A 20,123-nucleotide genomic window follows, 5' to 3' on the forward strand; every position below is an offset into this window, starting at 1 on the left:
CTATCATCTATCTATCTATCTATCTATCTATCTATCTATCTATCTATCTATCCTATCCTCTCTGTCTATGTTTTTAATAAGGTTTAAAATTGGTTTTTAATAAGGTTTTTTAAAATAATCTATTATCCTATCTATCTATCTATCTATCTATCTATCTATCTATCTATCTATCTATCTATCCTATCCTCTCTGTCTATGTTTTTAATAAGGTTTAAAATTGGTTTTTAATAAGGTTTTTTTTAAATAATCTATTAAAACTATCTATCTATCATCTATCTATCTATCTATATCCATCTATATCTATCTATGTATCTATGTATCTATCTATGTATCTATGTATCTATGTATATATATACAGTATATATATATATCTCTCTGTCTATGTTTTTAATAAGGTTTAAAATTGGTTTTTAATAAGGTTTTTCTTAATAATCTATTAAAACTCTCTCTCTCTCTCTCTCTCTCTATCTATCTATCTATCTATCATCTATCTATCTATCTATCTACCTATGTATCTATCTATGTATCTATGTATCTATGTATCTCTCTCTCTCTCTCTCTGTGTCTATGTTTTTAATAAGGTTTAAAATTGGTTTTTAATAAGGTTTTTCTTAATAATCTATTAAAACTATCTATCTATCTATCATCTATCTATCTATCTATCTATCTATCTATCTATCTATCTATCTATCCTATCCTCTCTGTCTATGTTTTTAATAAGGTTTAAAATTGGTTGTTAATAAGGTTTTTTAAAATAATCTATTATCCTATCTATCTATCTATCTATCTATCTATCTATCTATCTATCCTATCCTCTCTGTCTATGTTTTTAATAAGGTTTAAAATTGGTTTTTAATAAGGTTTTTTTTAAATAATCTATTAAAACTATCTATCTATCATCTATCTATCTATCTATATCCATCTATATCTATCTATGTATCTATGTATCTATCTATGTATCTATGTATCTATGTATATATATACAGTATATATATCTCTCTCTCTGTCTATGTTTTTAATAAGGTTTAAAATTGGTTTTTAATAAGGTTTTTCTTAATAATCTATTAAAACTATCTCTCTCTCTCTCTCTCTCTCTCTCTATCTATCTATCTATCTATCTATCTATCTATCTATCATCACTATCTATAACATCTCTATTACCCTGTCTGTCTGTCTGTCTGTCTGTCTGTCTGTCTGTCTGTCTATCTATCTATCCTATCCTATCCTATCCTCTCTGCCTATGTTTTTAATAAGGTTTAAAATTGGTTTTTAATAAGGTTTTTTAAAATAATCTATTATCCTATCTGTCTGTCTGTCTGTCTGTCTGTCTGTCTGTCTATCTATCTATCTATCTATCTATCTATCTATCTATCTATCTATCCTATCCTCTCTGTCTATGTTTTTAATAAGGTTTAAAATTGGTTTTTAATACGTTTTTTTAAAATAATCTATTAAAACTATCTATCTATCTATCATCTATCTATCTATCTATCTATCTATCTATCTATCTATCTATCTATCTCTATATCATCACTATCTATAACATCTCTATTATCCTATCTGTCCATCTATCTGTATGTCTGTCTGTCTATCTACCGTATCTATCTATCTATCTATCTATCTATCTATCTATCTATCTATCTATCTATCTATCTATCTATCATCTATCTATCTATCTATCTCTATATCATCACTATCTATAACATCTCTTATTATCCTATCTATCCATCTATCCGTCTATCTATCTATCCATCTATCCATCTATCTATCTGTCTGTCTGTCTGTCTGTCTTTCTATCCTGTCTGTCTGTCTATCTATCCTATCTGTCTGTCTGTCTGTCTGTCTGTCTGTCTGTCTGTCTGTCTGTCTGTCTGTCTGTCTGTCTGTCTGGGGTGGGCATAAGTGCACCAGTATGCCTACCGTCCCTGTCCTACTCCATTTTTTGGTACCCATTTATTATGTTCATATTTAAACTATATTTGTTATCTTGTACATGTTTGACATTATGGATGGATGGATGGATGGATGAATAAGCAAGCCAGTGGAGAAAGATTTAATGCCACTACAATACCAACGAGAGACACTTCTGATATTTTCATCCATATTTTACCCTCTTCGTCTGTGGATCTGCTTTCTGGAGGCACTGAAAACGCCACCTTCGTCTCCTAGAGGCACCTCTTTTCATTATTGGAAGATACTTTTATATTGTTCAGAGTTTTTAGGTCGCCTTCGCTTTTATCTGTCCATCCCTCCAGGGTTAAACAGGGGCGTTTCCAATCAGCAAACAATGGTAGGGGGAGCGTGAAAAAGTGTATACAGGACAAACCAGGAGGCGCGGAACTGGGTTTATTTATTTTTGAATCGGCAGCGCGTGGATAGCGAGGGAGCCAGCAGAGGGCTCCGGCGTGGTGATTTCCAGGCTTTTTTTTTTTCCTTGGGGGGGGGGGTGTCATTCGCTTCTTTGCTTTCGCCGGCTGTATCCGGGGTTGAGCTTCCTGGGTCGGGAGGGGGAGGCTTCAACGCGAGCGATCAGGGCATCCCACCTCTCCAAAAAGAAACCAGCCGGAGCTGCTGTTCTTCCCTCGGCGGCCGTCGGCCTCCCCCCCCCCCTCGTAAAAGCGAGGCAGCGGGGCTTAATTTAAGAGACAGGCAGCTGCAAATCGCAGAACTAGCGGTGCTCACGAAGAACTTGGAAACTCCGGGATTTCGAAGGAGAAGTCCGAATAATCCGAAGGACCACCACCACCAGCAGCAGCAGCAATAACCAGGTGATCAGATCACATTAACAGCGTTGGAAGGGACCTTGCATGGTCGTCTAGTCCAACCCCCTGCCCTTACATCTGCCTCTACCTAGGATTGAACTCACAACCTCCTGATTTGTCATCTCCGGTGGGAGACAGAGAAGAAGCCAAAAGGAGCAGCCAGAGGACGGAGGCAAAAGCTTGGGAGCCGCTTGGCTTCTTTGGGAGCGAGTACTGTTGAATTCAGGGTTTGGAAGTTACAGTGGAACCTCTACTTAAGAACTTAATTTGTTCCCTGAGCAGGTTCTTAAGAAGAAAAGTTTATAAGTAGAAGCAATTTTTCCCATAGGAATCAATGCAAAAGCAAATAATGAGTGCAAACCCATTAAGAAAGAAATAAAAGCTCGGAATTTGGGTGGGAGGAGGAGGAGGAGGAGGAGGAGGAGGAAGAGGAGAACAGTCGCTGCTCAGAGTGAATGGAGGGTTTCTTTTCTCTGGGCGCTGGCAGAGTTTATTCCCTCTCCAAGGGCCTGGTAGGTCTGCAGGGAAGAGAAAAAACCCTCCCTGTCTCCGAATAAGTGTCCAAATTCCCTAAAACCTGAATTCCTTTCCCCTATAATCAGAGAACTAGTTAGTGGTTAAGGACTCAGGGCTGCTTATATAAACCAATAAAACAAATTTCCCATGGTGTTAGGAACTAATGCTTCTATTCTGGTGCCTTGGAACATATTTTTACAATCTGACCAATCAGGCATTTACAGTGGGAGTGTCCCTTTGACCTTCCTGCCAATCAGCTTAAAGCTCTGTTGGGAGAATTGGCGCTAGGCTTATGGTTGGGGGTCACCACAACATGAGGAACTGTATTAAGGGGCTGCGGCATTAGAAACATTGAGAACCCCTGCATTGGAGCAACTGAGCAATTTTTTCTCTACCTGGATCGGTTGTGGAAGCTATTGCAGAAACTCTCTGTTTGCGTTGTGTCTCTGCGGTGCAGCCATGGAGTCTGAACGGAGCCAAGCACCGCAGTTGCAGAGCCAAACAGCTGGGCCAAGCGAAAGTAGATTCAACCCTGACCTCCGTCGCCAGCTGGGCTTCATCCTGCAGACGGCGGGCCGGAGCCAAGTGGAGAAGATGCTGCGGGAACTGGTGAAAGAGCAGAGCCAGGAGGGGAAGCGGAAAGCAAGGTGGAAAGCACCCAAGGACCACAAAGATGAAGGTGAGATGGTCTCCTTGCAGGAACTGTGGGAGTATTGAGAAGGAAGTGGACGGCACTGTGCAAAATAAGAGGGAAAGCATCAGTACAGTGGTGCCTATACTTACGAACTTAATTCGTTCCGTGATAGAAACATTTGCAAGAAGAAGCAATTTTTCCCATAGGACTCAATGTAAAAGCAAATAATGTGTGCGATTGGGGAAACCACAGGGAGGGTGTTGGCCCTGTTTCCTCCCAGGAGATTCCTAGGGAGGCCCCATGGAGGCTTCTCCCCGCCTTTTCCGGCCCTGTTTCCTCCCAGGAGATTCCTAGAGAGGCCCCACGGAGGCTTCTCCCTGCCTTTTCCGGCCCTGTTTCCTCCCAGGAGATTCCTAGGGAGGCCCCACGGAGGCTTCTCCCTGCCTTTTCCGGCCCTGTTTCCTCCCAGGAGATTCCTAGGGAGGCCCCACGGAGGCTTCTCCCCGCCTTTTCCGGCCCTGTTTCCTCCCAGGAGATTCCTAGGGAGGCCCCACGGAGGCTTCTCCCTGCCTTTTCCGGCCCTGTTTCCTCCCAGGAGATTCCTAGGGAGGCCCCACGGAGGCTTCTCCCTGCCTTTTCCGGCCCTGATTCCTCCCAGGAGATTCCTAGGGAGGCCCCATGGAGGCTTCTCCCCGCCTTTTCCGGCCCTGTTTCCTCCCAGGAGATTCCTAGAGAGGCCCCACGGAGGCTTCTCGCTGCGTTTTCCGGCCCTGTTTCCTCCCAGGAGATTCCTAGAGAGGCCCCACGGAGGCTTCTCCCCGCCTTTTCCGGCCCTGTTTCCTCCCAGGAGATTCCTAGAGAGGCCCCACGGAGGCTTCTCCCCGCCTTTTCCGGCCCTGTTTCCTCCCAGGAGATTCCTAGGGAGGCCCCACGGAGGCCTCTCCCTGCCTTTTCCGGCCCTGTTTCCTCCCAGGAGATTCCTAGGGAGGCCCCACGGAGGCTTCTCCCTGCCTTTTCCGGCCCTGATTCCTCCCAGGAGATTCCTAGGGAGGCCCCATGGAGGCTTCTCCCCGCCTTTTCCGGCCCTGTTTCCTCCCAGGAGATTCCTAGAGAGGCCCCACGGAGGCTTCTCGCTGCGTTTTCCGGCCCTGTTTCCTCCCAGGAGATTCCTGGAGAGGTCCCACAGAGGCTTCTCCCTGCCTTTTCCGGTTACAGTTTCGGAGGCTCGGGTTTGTAATTAGAAAATGGTTCTTGAGAAGAGACAAAAAAAAATTGAACACCTGATTCTTATCTAGAAAAGTTCCTAAGTAGAGACGTTCTTAGGTAGCATGCAGAAGAAACGAAACGCCGTGCGCAGCTTGCCGGTAGCTGCAGGAATTGGAATCCGCCCTTGGGAAGCATCTACAGAGGGAGTCAAACGGGAACAGATTGGGTGAGACTTGGCTCAATAGCTGTAATCAGTGTTCCCTCTAATTTTTTTGGGGGGGGGGCGCGGAAAAGTATAGTGTCTGAGCGGCAGTCCCTTCGGGACTGGGCGGCACAGAAATAATAAATAAACAAACAAACAAACAAACAAAAAACAAATAAAAAACCCACCCTGTTTTGCCTCAGAGAATTTCAAAATAAAATACTGTACTGTGTGTCTATAACAGTGAGCTCATAATAGGGCAACTCTATCAATATCAAAATGCCACTTAAATAGTTGAGCTAGTTTCAAACTAGATTTTGATTTTCTTTCTCTCTTCCTTACTCCCATTCTTTTTCTTTCTCTTTTCCTTCCTCTCTTTTTTCTATCTGTTTCTCTCTCTTCCTCTCTCTCTCCTTCCCTCTCACTCTTTCCCTCTCGGCTTCTGGGCAGGTTTGGAAAACTCTGAGTTGATGGTGATTTTTAAGTGAGCGACTGCTCACTGCTCAGCTTAGAGGGAACTATGGCTGTAATTGAGAGATCTAGTGGACGATCACTTAAATATGAGCCAGATGTGTACTGCAGCAGCCAAAAAGGCTAACACAATCCTAGGTTGCATTAACAGAGGGATAGAATCAAGATCACATGAAAAATTAATATTGATTCATAAAGCCTTAGTAAGACCAGACTTGCCGTATCCAGTTTTGGTGACCATGTTATAAAAAAGATGTAGAGAGACTGGAAAGAGTGCAGAGGAGAGCAACAGAGTTGTTTAGAGGGCCGGAGGCTAAAACATAAGAAGAACGGTTGCAGGAACTGGGCATGGCTAGTTTAATAATAATAATAATAATAATAATAATAATAATAATAATAATAATAATAATAATAATATGTGTATGCCGACCCACTCCGAAGACTCGAAGTTTAATGAAAAGAATGACCAAGGGGGACATGATAGCAACGTTCCAATGTCTCAGGGCTTGCCACAAAGAAGAGGGAGTCAAACTATTCTCCAAAGCATCTGAGGATAGGACAAGAAACAATGGGTGGAAACTAAACAAGGAGAGAAGCAACCTAGAACTGAAGAGAAATTTCCTGACTGAGAACAGTTAACCAGTGAAAAAGCTTGCCTCCAGATGTTGTAGGTTATCCTTTTGTTTTTGTTTTTGTTTTAACCTCCATTCTTAATTTTATTCAGAAGATTAAAATACGAAATGCAAAGGAAGAAGTTTAACAGAGACAAAAGAAAACTAGGCAAGAACATTTAAAAATCTGAATTTAAAAAAAGAGACAAAAAACACATATCTCCCCCTAGTTGAACACTAATGAATCTATTGCAAGACTAATAGCTGTCCCCCTTGCAAAGCAGGTCCAAAATGTATAAGCTTCATCTATTGTGTTTGCAGCCCTGTTGACCTATCATATACTGTATTTCATACTGAGTATGAAAGAAAAAATAGTTAACAGGATAACTTTGTGTGTCTTTTTTGTTTAAACACAATGTTTACTTTCATCATTCTGATGAAAGCCTCCAATCCTGTTAAGACCGCTGCCTTTTCTATTTGTGCCGGATGTATTTATTCTCTCACTATCCATATGTATCAAGGATTTCCTGCAGTCAGTTTTTAGTTCCAAGAAATTCTAAGAGCCAAGTTCCAGTTCTTAGATGATCTGCATCTAAATTATCTAAATTGTAAGTACTGTATCTAAGTTATCCTGGTTCTTAACTGTTCTGTCAGGCTCTCTGGTAGACTCTCCCAAAAATTCACAGGTACAAATTTCAGACACACACACGTTTGAAAATTCTAAACAATGTTCTTTATAATGAAAATTCACTTAAACCAAGCCCTCTTTTGGTATAGCCAAGAGCACTCGTCTCCAAACAAACTGATAATTTGTACAAGTCCCTTATCAGTTCTGTGATACTTAGCTTGCAGCTGTGAGGCAATTCACAGTCCTTCTTTCACAAAGTGAAACACACTTTGCTCTGGTTTAGTTTCAAAGCGGGGGGAAAATCAGCACACAAAAGGTCAAAGTCAGTAAAGCAGTCACGAAACACAACAATCAGATAATCCTCCACAATGGCCAAACCCACAGGCTGCTATTTATAGCAGCCTCAATAATTACTACAGCCCCACCCAACCACAGGTGGCCTCATTTTCTTTGATAATAATCTCTCAGTTGTTGTTGCCTATGCATCGCATGCGTGGCTGTTTCATTAACTCTTGTTCCGAATGCAAGGAGGAGCTAGATAATTGATCTCCTTCTGAGCTGTCTGCCACACTCTCCTCCTACCTGTCACTCATGTCTTCTTGGTCAGAGCAGCCTTCATCAGCAGAATCCACTGGGGGCAAAACAGGCCTGCAGCTGGGCCAGAGCTAACCACAACATTAACTTTAGAGAAGGAGTGGATTACTCCATTACCGTACCTCCTAGATGTTCTTGGGTTTCACTTGCCAATCCTCTTAACATCTGGGCTTGTTGTCAGAGGCTGATTGGAACTGCCATTCAACATCATTTAGAGCAGGGGTGTCAAACTCAATTTCACTGAGGGCCAATCAGGGCTGTATTTGGTCTTGGGGGCCTCGGGTGGGTGTGGCTGTCAGGATTAAGCATATCCTGAGGTCATATCTCAATGCAGAAGGAAGGGCTAGGTAGAGAATGCTGAGTCATTCTGAGTTAATGAAGCCTGCAGCAACCTGATTGGGTGATAAGTATTTAAATATGTAAGAGCTTTAGTATTGCTCTCTCTGATTCTCTCTGATGTGTGATGTGTGCTGTGATCTCCGTGCTCTGATCTGAAGTTCCTGTTGCTGTATTGCTGTATTGGACTGTTGGTTCCTGTGAGTTACTGTAATTGAGCTAGTTATAGTGATATACTAATGAGATACTAGTGTGGTGTATGTATAGTAAGGTAGAATACAGTTAGTAGTGTAAATAAGAAGTAAATATATTTTTGCAGGACTTCCTGCTGCTGCTGTGTTTCATTGAAGACTTCAACTCCATATCTATTGGTCTGTGGCTGGCTGCTTGGGTTGGTTAGCTGCTTGGGCTGGCTAGCTTCCGAATGTGCAGCTCTGACAGTGGCCAACTTGATGTCACTCGTGTCGGGGTGCCTGTGGTGGCCTGAGCGCTCTGCCAGAGAAAATGGGCTCCCGAGCTTTGTTTTCAGCTGCAGCAGCCTCCTGAAACCCTCTGCCAGCAAAAACTAAGCTCGGGAGGGCTGTGGGGGGCACTTCCAGGCTCTTATTTCAGCCATATTCTTATCTCTGCCAGCAAAAACTGAGCTTGCATGGGCCAAATATATCCCTCCCAAGCACTGTTTTTGCTGGCAGAGGCACTACAGGCCAATCCTTTGCTGTTTCCAGCGCGGTCCCATGGGCCAGATCTGGGCCCAGTTTGACACCCCTGCACTAGATGGTAGCAAGGAGACCCAGAAAATTATCCTTGCTTGTGCTTAAGTGATGACCTGGATTATTGCAGGCTTCTTTTTTGTATCTCTCAGAGCTCTGACAGATACAAAAAAGAAGGCTCCAATAATCCAGATCAATAATCCAGATCAATAATCCAGATCAATAATCTAGCAAACCTGGAAAACAAGGAAATCAGGGAATTATCAGGAAATCGGTGGTACGGGAATTATCAGGGAATTCGTGAAAAAAACGGAATAAATCGGGGGGGGGGGGACAAACTGTATTAAAATGTTTAAAAGTCAGGGAAAAATCATGTAAAAAAAAAAACACCGATTGTGCTGCCTGGCAGAGTCAAGCAAAAATGAGCCTAATTGTGGCAACAAGTTGCTTCCTCAGCTACCAATATTTCTCTATGGCTTAGCCATTTGGCATGATATCATCTACGACCGTGCCTTAACTAGATTGCAAGTTACAGGGAAATGTCAGGGAAATATCAGGGAATTTCAAAATGCTTTCCCCCTGGACACCCTGATCTGTGGATGTTGGAGTTGGGAGAAGGACCAGTCTCAAAGCCCCCGAAGGACATTGCTTTGAGAAAATGAATCATTTGGAGATGGTCCCGTGTCTTCTTATCTTCCTATTTCTGTTCCAGCTGTTGGGGAGAATGAAGAAGAGCTGCAACCGGAACAAGGCCTTGTGGAGAAGGGGCCATGGCCCTCAAGGAGATCTATCAGACCAGATGGGGCTTGTCCAAGCAGCGATTGGTGCCCGCAGAGCCTAAAGGACCAACAGCCTCTTGAAGAATCCGCAGGGCGTCAGCCAGAAGGGAAGAATTCCAACAGCCAAAGGCATCTGGAAATGCCTGGGAAGAAAAGCATGAGTTGTAATGATCGAGGCCACGGTATGCCCACGCCAGAGAGACCCCACCAGTGCACTGCGTGTGGACGATGCTTCCGGCAGCAGGCCATCCTGGCGAAACACCAGAAGATCCACATGGGGGAGAAGCCCTGCCTGTGTGTGGCTTGTGGCAAGAGATTCAACCGCAGTTCCAACCTGGCGCAGCACCAGCGTGTGCATACAGGCGAGCGTCCCTTTTCCTGCGCGGCATGCAGCAAGGCGTTCACCCAGAAATCGGACCTGGAGCATCACCGGCGGGTTCACACAGGCGAGCGGCCATATGTCTGCCAAGACTGTGGGAAATGCTTCTCCGTCAGCTCCCACCTCAACCGGCACAGGCGCACCCACCAGGACGACCCTCAGGAACCGCCTTTGGTCGCCCCTCTGGTCCCTGTTGCGCATTGCTGTCCTGACTGCGGGAAATGTTTTGGGCAACCCTCGGCTCTTGCTAAGCACCACAAGACCCATTTGGGTGAGCGGCCATACCCCTGCGGCGCCTGTGGCAAGTGCTTTAGCCGCAGCTCCAACCTGGCGCAGCACCTACGCATCCACACGGGGGAGCGGCCGTTCCCATGCGCCGACTGCGGCAAGAGGTTCCTCCAGCGTTCTGACCTGGAGCGCCACCGACGCATCCACACCGGAGAACACCCGTATACCTGCGCCCAGTGCGGACGGGGTTTTTCTGTGAGTTCCCATCTCAACCGGCACCAAAGAGTTCACCAGGCCTTCGCGGCTGCTGCCGCTGCCCTCTGCTGCCCAGAACACGTCAAAGGGTTCCTCCTCAACAGCAAGACCCTGAAATGCCCGCTGTACAGTGGCAAAGGACGTCTCACTCGCGGCGGTCATTGTTTGGATTGTGGAAAGAGACTGAGCCAGCTTCCTGCTCCGCACCCGGCTGAGAAACCCTACAAATGCGAGGGCTGCGGAAAGGCCTTTGCCCAGCGCTCGGCCCTCATAAAGCACCGCCGCATCTACATGGGCGAAAAGTCTTTCTCTTGCGGGGAGTGTGGCAAGGGCTTCATCCAGAAGTCGGACCTGACCATCCACCAGCGCAGACACACCGGGGAGAAGCCGTACCGCTGCGAGGCCTGCGGCAAGCGCTTCAGTGTCAGTTCCAACTTGCTGACTCACCAGCGCGCCCACCTGGGGGAGAAACCCTATGCTTGCGGGGAGTGCGGCAAGGCCTTTGTCCAGCGCTCGGAGCTGACCATCCACCAGCGCACCCACACGGGGGAGAAGCCCTACAAATGCGGTCTCTGCGGCAAATGCTTCAGCCGCAGCTCTCACCTGAACTGTCACCGGCGGACCCACACCGGCCAGAAGGACGTCGTGGGTCCGGTCCCTCCCCCGTCGCGTGCCCCCAATGCACCCAAGCCAGGCTCTGTCCTCTCCACCTCCTTTTCCTCTCCCAGCCCTCTCCCTCCCTTCCCTCCCTCGCCCTCCCCTCTTCCCCTCCCTGGCTTGGAGCTGCCTTGGACTCTCCCCACCCCGTTCCAGGGTTTCCCCCATCCAGCCTACGCTCCCCCTGCTCCAGACACAACCCAGGCTTCTCTCAACAACTGATTTTCCCCCACCCCTCCTGGTCTCTCCTCTCTATTCCTGCTCAGTGTTCTTCCCTCTTTTCTCCCAGATCCTTTCTTCCTTCACTGGGATTCACTCTTTGTTCCCCTGCTCTGTTTTTCATCAGCCACCCACGACGCAGCGGGCAGGAACAGTGGGTTGGGGTTGGGGGTAAGGGGGACGTGCCTCAGTGAATCAGGTTGCTCCAGCGCTGGACAACAAAAGGGGCTCGGCCCTTTTCCTCCTTCCGGCCATCTGGCAATCTCTCTGTCTTCCCACCCCGGGTACTGGCTTGGCTGGAAGAGAATGAAGATGTCGGCAGCTGCAGCGGCAAGGATGGTGGTGGTAAGCCTTGTCCGGGTTGGGAGGGAAATATTAGCAGTTGCCCAGTGATGCAGGTCAAGCCCCTCACACCCTCATTTACTAAATGTGATGAGTGGTTGTGAATGAATTGGCTGACTGATTTTAATACAGTGGTACCTCATCATACGAACTTAATTGGTTCCAGGAGGAGGTTCGTAAGGTGAAAAGTTCGTAAGATGAAACAATGTTTCCCATAGGAATCAATGTAAAAGCAAATAATGCGTGCAAATCCTTCAGGAAAATCCCAAACTTTAGAAGGGAGGCGAACAGAGGGCAGGGAGGAGCAGCTAAAGGGGGCGGGTGGAAGAAGCAAGGCTAGGCTAAAGGGTGAGTGGGAAGGAAGGCAAGGGGGGCGCCCCTCCCTTTTCTTTCTTCAAAAGACACCCTTTCAGTGCCGTTGCAAGCATGCAAAATCTTTACTCCTCCAAGCTGCCCCTCCCTTTTCTTTCTTAAAAAGACACCGTTTCAGTGCCTTTGCAAGCATGCAAAATCTTTACTCCTCCAAGCTGCCCCTCCCTTTTCTTTCTTCAAAAAAGGGGAAAAGAAACCCCTTCATTCCAGCAGCAGCTGCTTGGGTTCGTAAGGTGAAAATAGTTCGGAAGAAGAGGCAAAAAAATCTTAAACACCGGGTTCGTATCTTGAAAAGTTCGTTAGAAGAGGTGTTCGTAAGATGAGGTACCACTGTATATTGATATTTTAGTTTGTAATTTTTTAATTAATTAAATTTGTTGTTACATTGTTCATATTGTATCTTGTGAGCCACCCCGAATCTTCGGAGAAGTGCGGCATACAAGTATTATTATTATTATTATTATTATTATTATTATTATTATTATTATTATTGAAACATAGAAGCATAGAAGACTGACAGCAGAAAAAGACCTCATGATCCATCTAGTCTGCCCTTATACTATTTTCTGTGTTTTATCTTAGGATGGATATATGTTTATCCCAGGCATGTTTAAATTCAGTTACTGTGGATTTACCAACCATGTCTGCTGGAAGTTTGTTCCAAGGATCTACTGCTCTTTCAGTAAAATAATATTTTCTCATGTTGCTTTTGATCTTTCCCTCAACTAACTTCAGATTTTGTCCCCTTGTTCTTGTGTTCCCTTTCCTATTAAAAACACTTCCCTCCTGGACCTTATTTAACCCTTTGATATATTTAAATGTTTCGATCATGTCCCCCCTTTCCCTTCTGTCCTCCAGACTATTACAGATTGAGTTCATTAAGTCTGTCCTGATACGTTTTATGCTTAAGACCTTCCACCATTCTTGTAGCCAATAATAATAATAATAATAATAATAATAATAATAATAATAATAATAAAAAAAAAAACCAACAACAACAACAATAATAATAATAATAATTTTATATAATTTTATTATAATTATAATTATATAATTGTAATAATAGGTCATCTGAGCTACCCGTATACCCCAGAGAGTATTAAATGGTCACTCATTTGTTTATTTCTTATTTATTCATTAGATTTCTGTGCTGCCCTTCTCCGCAGACTCAGGGCATCTCACAACAAAATGGGTGCAAAAATACAACACACGAGGGTCGCCCAGAAAGTAATGCACCACATTTTTTTTCTTCAACACTTATTTATTGAACACAATGAAACTTACACACAAGAAAGAATAATGTTTCTTCTACACTCTCTATTTTTCCACGTAATCTCCATCCCGTTCTATGGCCTTCCTCCAGCAAGACACAATGGTGTGTATGCCCTGTCAGTACCACTCCTTGATCTGGTCATGAAGCCTTGGAGCTCTGCTGAACTGTCTTCTAAAGGCCTCACCCACTGTGCCCAGCGACTAACCGTACTTCTGTCGATTGCAGATTCTCCATAAACTGTATACAAGCCTTTATGAATGTTCCCAACGGTTTCTTTCTCCGCAGTGAGAAATTCAATGACATGCTGCTTGTAACGTACATCACTTACAGATGCCATTTTGAAACACTGCTGCAGCTACGCTATCTGTCTGAACAAAAGTAAAATTTACACACACACTGCTGACAATTCAAATAGTGTATATCTAAAATTTCGCATTTGTATCATTACAGTAGGCTGAGAAAAAAAAAAGTGGTGCATTACTCTCGGCAACCCTTGTATTTTAGGATAGCTGATGAAAGGGGTGAAACTGAATGGCCTTATATAGAAATGTCCATCAAGCTGTTGATCACAACCATTTTAATGTAACAATGACAGCCTAGCTGTAACAAAGAAAGGCAAAGATAGCCAGCCAATCAGGTCTCCCTGTGTAGCCCAATTTGCATGGTGCTGCCTATAAGTGACCTTGCCTGCAAAGACTCACGACATTTCAAGCAGGGGCTTCCAAGAGGAAAGAACAATGGCCGCCAAACAGCAAAGCAAAAGGAAAGTCAGAGACGCAAACAAAAAGAAAATCCAGAAGAAGCACCAACTGGCTAAGCGGAAGCAGAAGCAGAAGCAGAAGAAACTGCAGCCAAGGAAACAGAAGCACCAGGCTTGTCGGGTCAAAGGTCGGGTCAAGCAGCAGCCCTCTGCCACCAAGACAGTAGACAGTGGCCCAGAAAGGATCTGCTCCCCCAGGCTCTTTGCCGCCAAGATGGAGGTCAAGGCCAGGAGCCTTATGAAGACCTTGCTGACCAACATCTACGACCACGTGGCCACAGAGGTGGAGAATCTGAGCCAGAAGAACACAGCTGTCCAGCATCAGTGGAACTATAAACATACTTTCCTGCCCTTTTAAGCATAAGAAATCCTGCAAATGTACACCATCTTTCACCTCCACAATTGTTACTCCGAAATAATAGGAAGGCGGTTAAAAGCGACGACTGGACAGTGGCCTGTATTTTTGAGGAGAATTTCACCTTCTAAGCCAGAACCTCAAGGCTTAAGATGAGCCAAAGTTAAAGAGATGTTTGAAATAATTGTTTGTGAGGTGTTTGCAAAAAAAGAGAGAAAGGAACATCGTAATTATGGTACAATATGTGTGTTATCTCCAATAAATCAGGATTTTAACAACTATGTTCAATGTATTATTTTTTAATGTTTTCTTCCCTCTGGGTTTTTTAATCAGATAACTGATTAGGGGATTTGCTTTTGGGTTTTTATTTTAATCAGCCACCTAACATTTTGATTAACACTTGTATCCAAAGGAATTCGCAATAGTTATGCTAGGAAAATGAATTTTCGGTATAAAATTCAATGAATTTTCATCCAAGGAATTACAAAATGCATTAAAAAAAGTGATGCGCAAAAAGCACGCCATGGACTTGGTCCAAACCGTACGCAAAGAGCCACGGCGCTCTTAGAACGGCTCCTTCCCATTTCCTTTGGTTGGCCCTTGCGACATCTAGAAACAAGAGGAGGGGAGAGAGTGAGCCAGCCTTCAAAACAACGCCCCCCACCCACCCTGCAAAATCTAGTTTCCACCTGGTGAAAAGTCCTGAGAATACTCTAAAGATACTGAGAGTCTCTTCGTTTTTGAGGAACATCTCACATAAGCACAGGAACCAATAAACTTCTGACCTGCAGAAAACTCCTCACATCATTGGGGAAAAAAATCTTTGGAAAAGAAACATCTTATTCTTAGGAGTATAATAAAATGGGGTTTTATCAGGTCATTTAATGCTCACTGATGAATTGTTCTGTCAGGAAATTTCTCCTCAGTTCTAAGTTGCTTCTCTCCTTGTTTAGTTTCCACCCATTGCTGCTTGTTCTACCCTCAGGTGCTTTGTGAAATAGTTTGACTATCAACACTTAAATATGTCTTACTTTAGTTACCATTGTATAATCAGCACGTCTATTCAGCCCTGCTTGCACCAAGACCAAATTTCCAAGTTAAGTCATACACTGTGGTTTGAAAAACATGACAAAAATTGGATTGGGGCAGGACCTGGCAATACAAAGAAAAGAGAAAGCTGCTAATACTGTAGCAGCGCTGTCAGTGCCAGTTCAATATTTATTTATTGGATTTATATGACGCCCTTCTCCGAGGACTCAGGGCAGCTCACAATACTTCATATTTGAGTTAGAAAACACAAGGGTAGCAACCTATTCATGAATAAATAACAAAGTATGTTGTAGCTTAGAACGTATGAGGGTCACCCAGAAAACAATGCATCACATATTTTTCTTCAACAATTATTTATTGAACACAATGAAACTTATACACAAGAAAGAGGGAGGTTTCTTCTACACTTCCTATTTTTCCACGTAATCTCCATCCCGTTCTATGGCCTTCCTCCAGCAAGACACAATGGTGTGTATGCTCTGTCAGTACCACTCCTTGTTCTGGTCATGAAGCCTTGGAGCTCTGCTGAACTGTCTTCTAAAGGCCTCACCCACTGTGCCCAGCGACTAACCGTACTTCTGTCGATTGCAGATTCTCCATAAACTGTATACAAGCCTTTGTGAATGTTCCCAACGGTTTTTTTCTCCGCAGTGAGAAATTCAATGACACGCTGCTTGTATCCTACATCACTTACAGACGCCATTTTGAAACACTGCTGCAGCTACGCTATCTGTCTGAAGAAACGCAAAATTTACACACACACTCCTGACCATAGTTCCCTCTAAGCTGAGCAGTGAGCAATCACTCACTTAAAAATCATCATCAACTCAGAGTGTTCCAAACCTGCCCGGAAGCCAAGAGGGAAAGAGTGAGAGGGAAGGAGAGAGAGAGGAAGAGAGGAAGAGAGAGAAACAGATAGAAAAAAGAGAGGAAGGAAAAGAGAAAGAAAAAGAATGGGAGTAAGGAAGAGAGAAAGAAAATAAAAATCTAGTTTGAAACTACCGGTAGCTCAACTATTTAAGTGGCATTTTGATATTGATAGAGTTGCCCTATTATGAGCTCACTGTTATAGACACACAGTACAGTATTTTATTTTGAAATTCTCTTTATTTATTTATTTATTATTTATTTATTTATTTAATATTTCTGTGCCGCCCGGTCCCGAAGGGACTGCCGCTCAGACACTATACTTTTCCGCCCCCCCAAAAAAAATTAGAGGGAACACTGCTCCTGACAATTCAAATAATGTATATCTAAAATTTTCAATTTGTACCATTACAGTAGGCTGAGAGAAAAAAAGTGGTGCATTACTTTCTCGGCAACCCTTGTATTTTAGGATAGCTGATGAAAGGGGTGAAACTGAATGGCATTATATAGAAATGTCCATCAAGCTGTTGATCACAACCATTTTAATGTAACAATGACAGCCTAGCTATAACAAAGAAAGGCAAAGATAGCCAGCCAATCAGGTCTCCCTGTGTAGCCCAATTTGCATGGCGCTGCCTATAAGTGACCTTGCCAGCAAAGACTCACGACATTTCAAGCAGGGGCTTCCAAGAGGAAAGAACAATGGCCGCCAAACAGCAAGGCAAAAGGAAAGTCAGAGACGCAAACAAAAAGAAAATCCAGAAGAAGCACCAACTGGCTAAGCGGAAGCAGAAGCAGAAGCAGAAGAAACTGCAGCCAAGGAAACAGAAGCACCAGGCTTGTCGGGTCAAAGGTCGGGTCAAGCAGCAGCCCTCTGCCACCAAGACAGTAGACAGTGGCCCAGAGAGGATCTGCTCCCCAAAGCTCTTTGCCGCCAAGATCTTTCGGCAGATGCCCAAGGTGCGAATGGAGGTCAAGGCCAGGAGCCTGATGAAGACCTTGCTGACCGACGTCTATGACCACGTGGCCACAGAGGTGGAGAATCTGAGCCAGAAGAACGAGCTGTCCAGCATCAGTGGCACAGATGTGCAAGCCGCCTTGAAGGAAGCCATGATGAAGGAAATGGCCAAGCACTCGGCCGAGCCCACCAGCACCGAATGTGCCTAGAGAAACAACCTCCCTTCTCCCTCAGGGAGCCAAAAGGGAGAAGACCAAGGCTCCTAAAACAAAAATATCCTAGAAACTATAAACATATTTTCCTGCCCTTTTAAGCATAAGAAATCCTGCAAATGTAGACCATCTTTCACCTCCACAATTGTTACTCCGAAATAATAGGAAGGCGGTTAAAAGCGACGACTGGACAGTGGCCTGTATTTTTGAGGAGAATTTCACCTTCTAAGCCAGAACCTCAAGGCTTAAGATGAGCCAAAGTTAAAGAGATGTTTGAAATAATTGTTTGTGAGGTGTTTGCAAAAAAAGAGAGAAAGGAACATCGTAATTATGGTACAATATGTGTGTTATCTCCAATAAATCAGGATTTTAACAACTATGTTCAATGTATTATTTTTTAATGTTTTCTTCCCTCTGGGTTTTTTAATCAGATACCTGATTAGGGGATTTGCTTTTGGGTTTTTATTTTAATCAGCCACCTAACATTTTGATTAACACTTGTATCCAAAGGAATTCGCAATAGTTATGCTAGGAAAATGAATTTTCGGTATAAAATTCAATGAATTTTCATCCAAGGAATTACAAAATGCATTTAAAAAGTGATGCGCAAAAAGCACGCCATGGACTTGGTCCAAACCGTACGCAAAGAGCTACAGCGCTCTTAGAACTGCTCCTTCCCATTTCCTTTGGTTGGCCCTTGCGACATCTAGAAACAAGAGGAGGGGAGAGAGTGAGCCAGCCTTCAAAACAACGCCCCCCACCCACCCTGCAAAATCTAGTTTCCACCTGGTGAAAAGTCCCGAGAATACTCTAAAGATACTGAGAGTCTCTTCGTTTTTGAGGAACATCTCACGTAAGCACAGGAACCAATAAACTTCTGACCTACAGAAAACTCCTCACATCATTGGGAAAAAAAATCTTTGAAAAAGAAACATCTTATTCTTAGGAGTATAATAAAATGGGGTTTTATCAGGTCATTTAATGCTCACGTGGTTTTCTTTCCTTTTAAATAATGCCGGCCGCAGTGTTACTTCTTAACTCAAACCTTGCACACTGAACATTAGAAGGTAGGTCTAGAGGGTTGGACTTGATGACCTACAAGGTCCCTTCCAGCTCTAATAATAAAATAAAAAAGGTAGCACTTCTGGAAATTGTTATGAGATTTGGAGTTTAGTTAAAGTCACAACCTAGTGAGTTTATGATTGCCCAAATGGAAGATTTCATATTTGCAATATAACTTGGATATCTGGATTTGTTTAAAAACAGGAATGGGATTACTAGGACTGCTTTGAGTCCTTCAAACCTGTTTATGAATGAAAATGATTGGCGTGTCTCAGAAATGCCAATATTCTCCTTCCTAGGAAACAAACAGATCACAATCTTAAGTGGCTTCTTGAAACAAACAAATTTAGACTTTCAAATCGTACCACTGAGAACCAGGATTGTCTGCAGAGGGTTTTTAAAAAATCAAGATGGTGAGGCTCTTGCCTTTTATATGAACAATACATGTGTTACATGTAAAAACGGTTATATTCAGGGGGTTCGTGGGATGGGTGGAAAATGGTTGAGATCTCACCTCCAAGACAGAAGGACACCATCTCGATCACAATCCATTTATTGAAGATACTCTAAATTCCTTAAATCCAAATTCCACATCAGCATGACCTTGAACCTGTTCTGAAGCTATCACTAACTGCTCATATATTTACCTCATATTTTTTAACAACAACCACAACAACAGAGTTGGAAGGGATCTTGGAGGTCTTCTAGTCCAACCCCCTGCTTAGGCAGGAGACCCTACACTACTTCAGACAAAAGTTTATCCAACATCATCTTAAAAACTTCCAGTGTCGGAGCATTCACAACTTCTGGAGGCAAGGTGTTCCACTGATGAATTGTTCTGTCAGGAAATTTCTCCTCAGTTCTAAGTTGCTTCTCTCCTTGTTTAGTTTCCACCCATTGCTGCTTGTTCTACCTTCAGATGCTTTGTGAAATAGTTTGACTATCAACACTTAAATATGTCTTACTTTAGTTACCATTGTACAATCAGCACGTCTATTCAGCCCTGCTTGCACCAAGACCAAATTTCCAAGTTAAGTCATACACTGGTTTGAAAAACATGACAAAAATTGGATTGGGGCAGGACCTGGCAATACAAAGAAAAGAGAAAGCTGCTAATACTGTAGCAGCGCTGTCAGTGCCAGTTCAATATTTATTTATTGGATTTATATGACGCCCTTCTCCGAGGACTCAGGGCAGCTCACAATACTTCATATTTGAGTTAGAAAACACAAGGGTAGCAACCTATTCATGAATAAATAACAAAGTATGTTGTAGCTTAGAACGTATGAGGGTCACCCAGAAAACAATGCATCACATATTTTTCTTCAACAATTATTTATTGAACACAATGAAACTTATACACAAGAAGGAGGTTTCTTCTACACTTCCTATTTTTCCACGTAATCTCCATCCCGTTTCTATGGCCTTCCTCCAGCAAGACACAATGGTGTGTATGCTCTGTCGGTACCACTCCTTATTCTGGTCATGAAGCCTTGGAGCTCCGCTGAACTGTCTTCTAAAGGCCTCACCCACTGTGCCCAGCAACTAACCGTACTTCTGTCGATTGCAGTTTCTCCATAAACTGTATACAAGCCTTTGTGAATGTTCCCAACAGTTTCTTTCTCCGCAGTGAGAAATTCAATGACATTTATTTATTTATTTTATTTATTATTTAGATTTGTATG

General features: G+C 43.7%; 2 protein-coding genes across 2 annotated transcripts; both read left to right on the forward strand.

Annotated features, from left to right (window-relative positions):
- The first annotated feature begins 2,687 nt into the window (after window positions 1-2,687).
- On the forward strand, window positions 2,688-11,250 carry LOC139160243 (zinc finger protein 345-like). The gene is made up of 3 exons (XM_070737921.1): window positions 2,688-2,768; window positions 3,736-3,957; window positions 9,383-11,250. The coding sequence occupies exons 2-3, from the start codon at window positions 3,738-3,740 to the stop codon at window positions 11,188-11,190; spliced, it is 2,028 nt and encodes a 675-aa protein (XP_070594022.1). The 5' UTR covers window positions 2,688-2,768; window positions 3,736-3,737; the 3' UTR covers window positions 11,191-11,250.
- A 5,430-nt stretch (window positions 11,251-16,680) lies between these two features.
- On the forward strand, window positions 16,681-17,373 carry LOC139158391 (histone H2B 1-like). The gene has a single exon (XM_070735697.1). It carries the CDS (start codon window positions 16,909-16,911, stop codon window positions 17,371-17,373), a length of 465 nt encoding a protein of 154 aa, XP_070591798.1. The 5' UTR covers window positions 16,681-16,908.
- The last annotated feature ends 2,750 nt before the right edge of the window (window positions 17,374-20,123 follow it).

This window comes from Erythrolamprus reginae, chromosome 2 (assembly GCF_031021105.1).
Source record: "Erythrolamprus reginae isolate rEryReg1 chromosome 2, rEryReg1.hap1, whole genome shotgun sequence".
Lineage (NCBI taxonomy): Eukaryota > Metazoa > Chordata > Lepidosauria > Squamata > Dipsadidae > Erythrolamprus > Erythrolamprus reginae.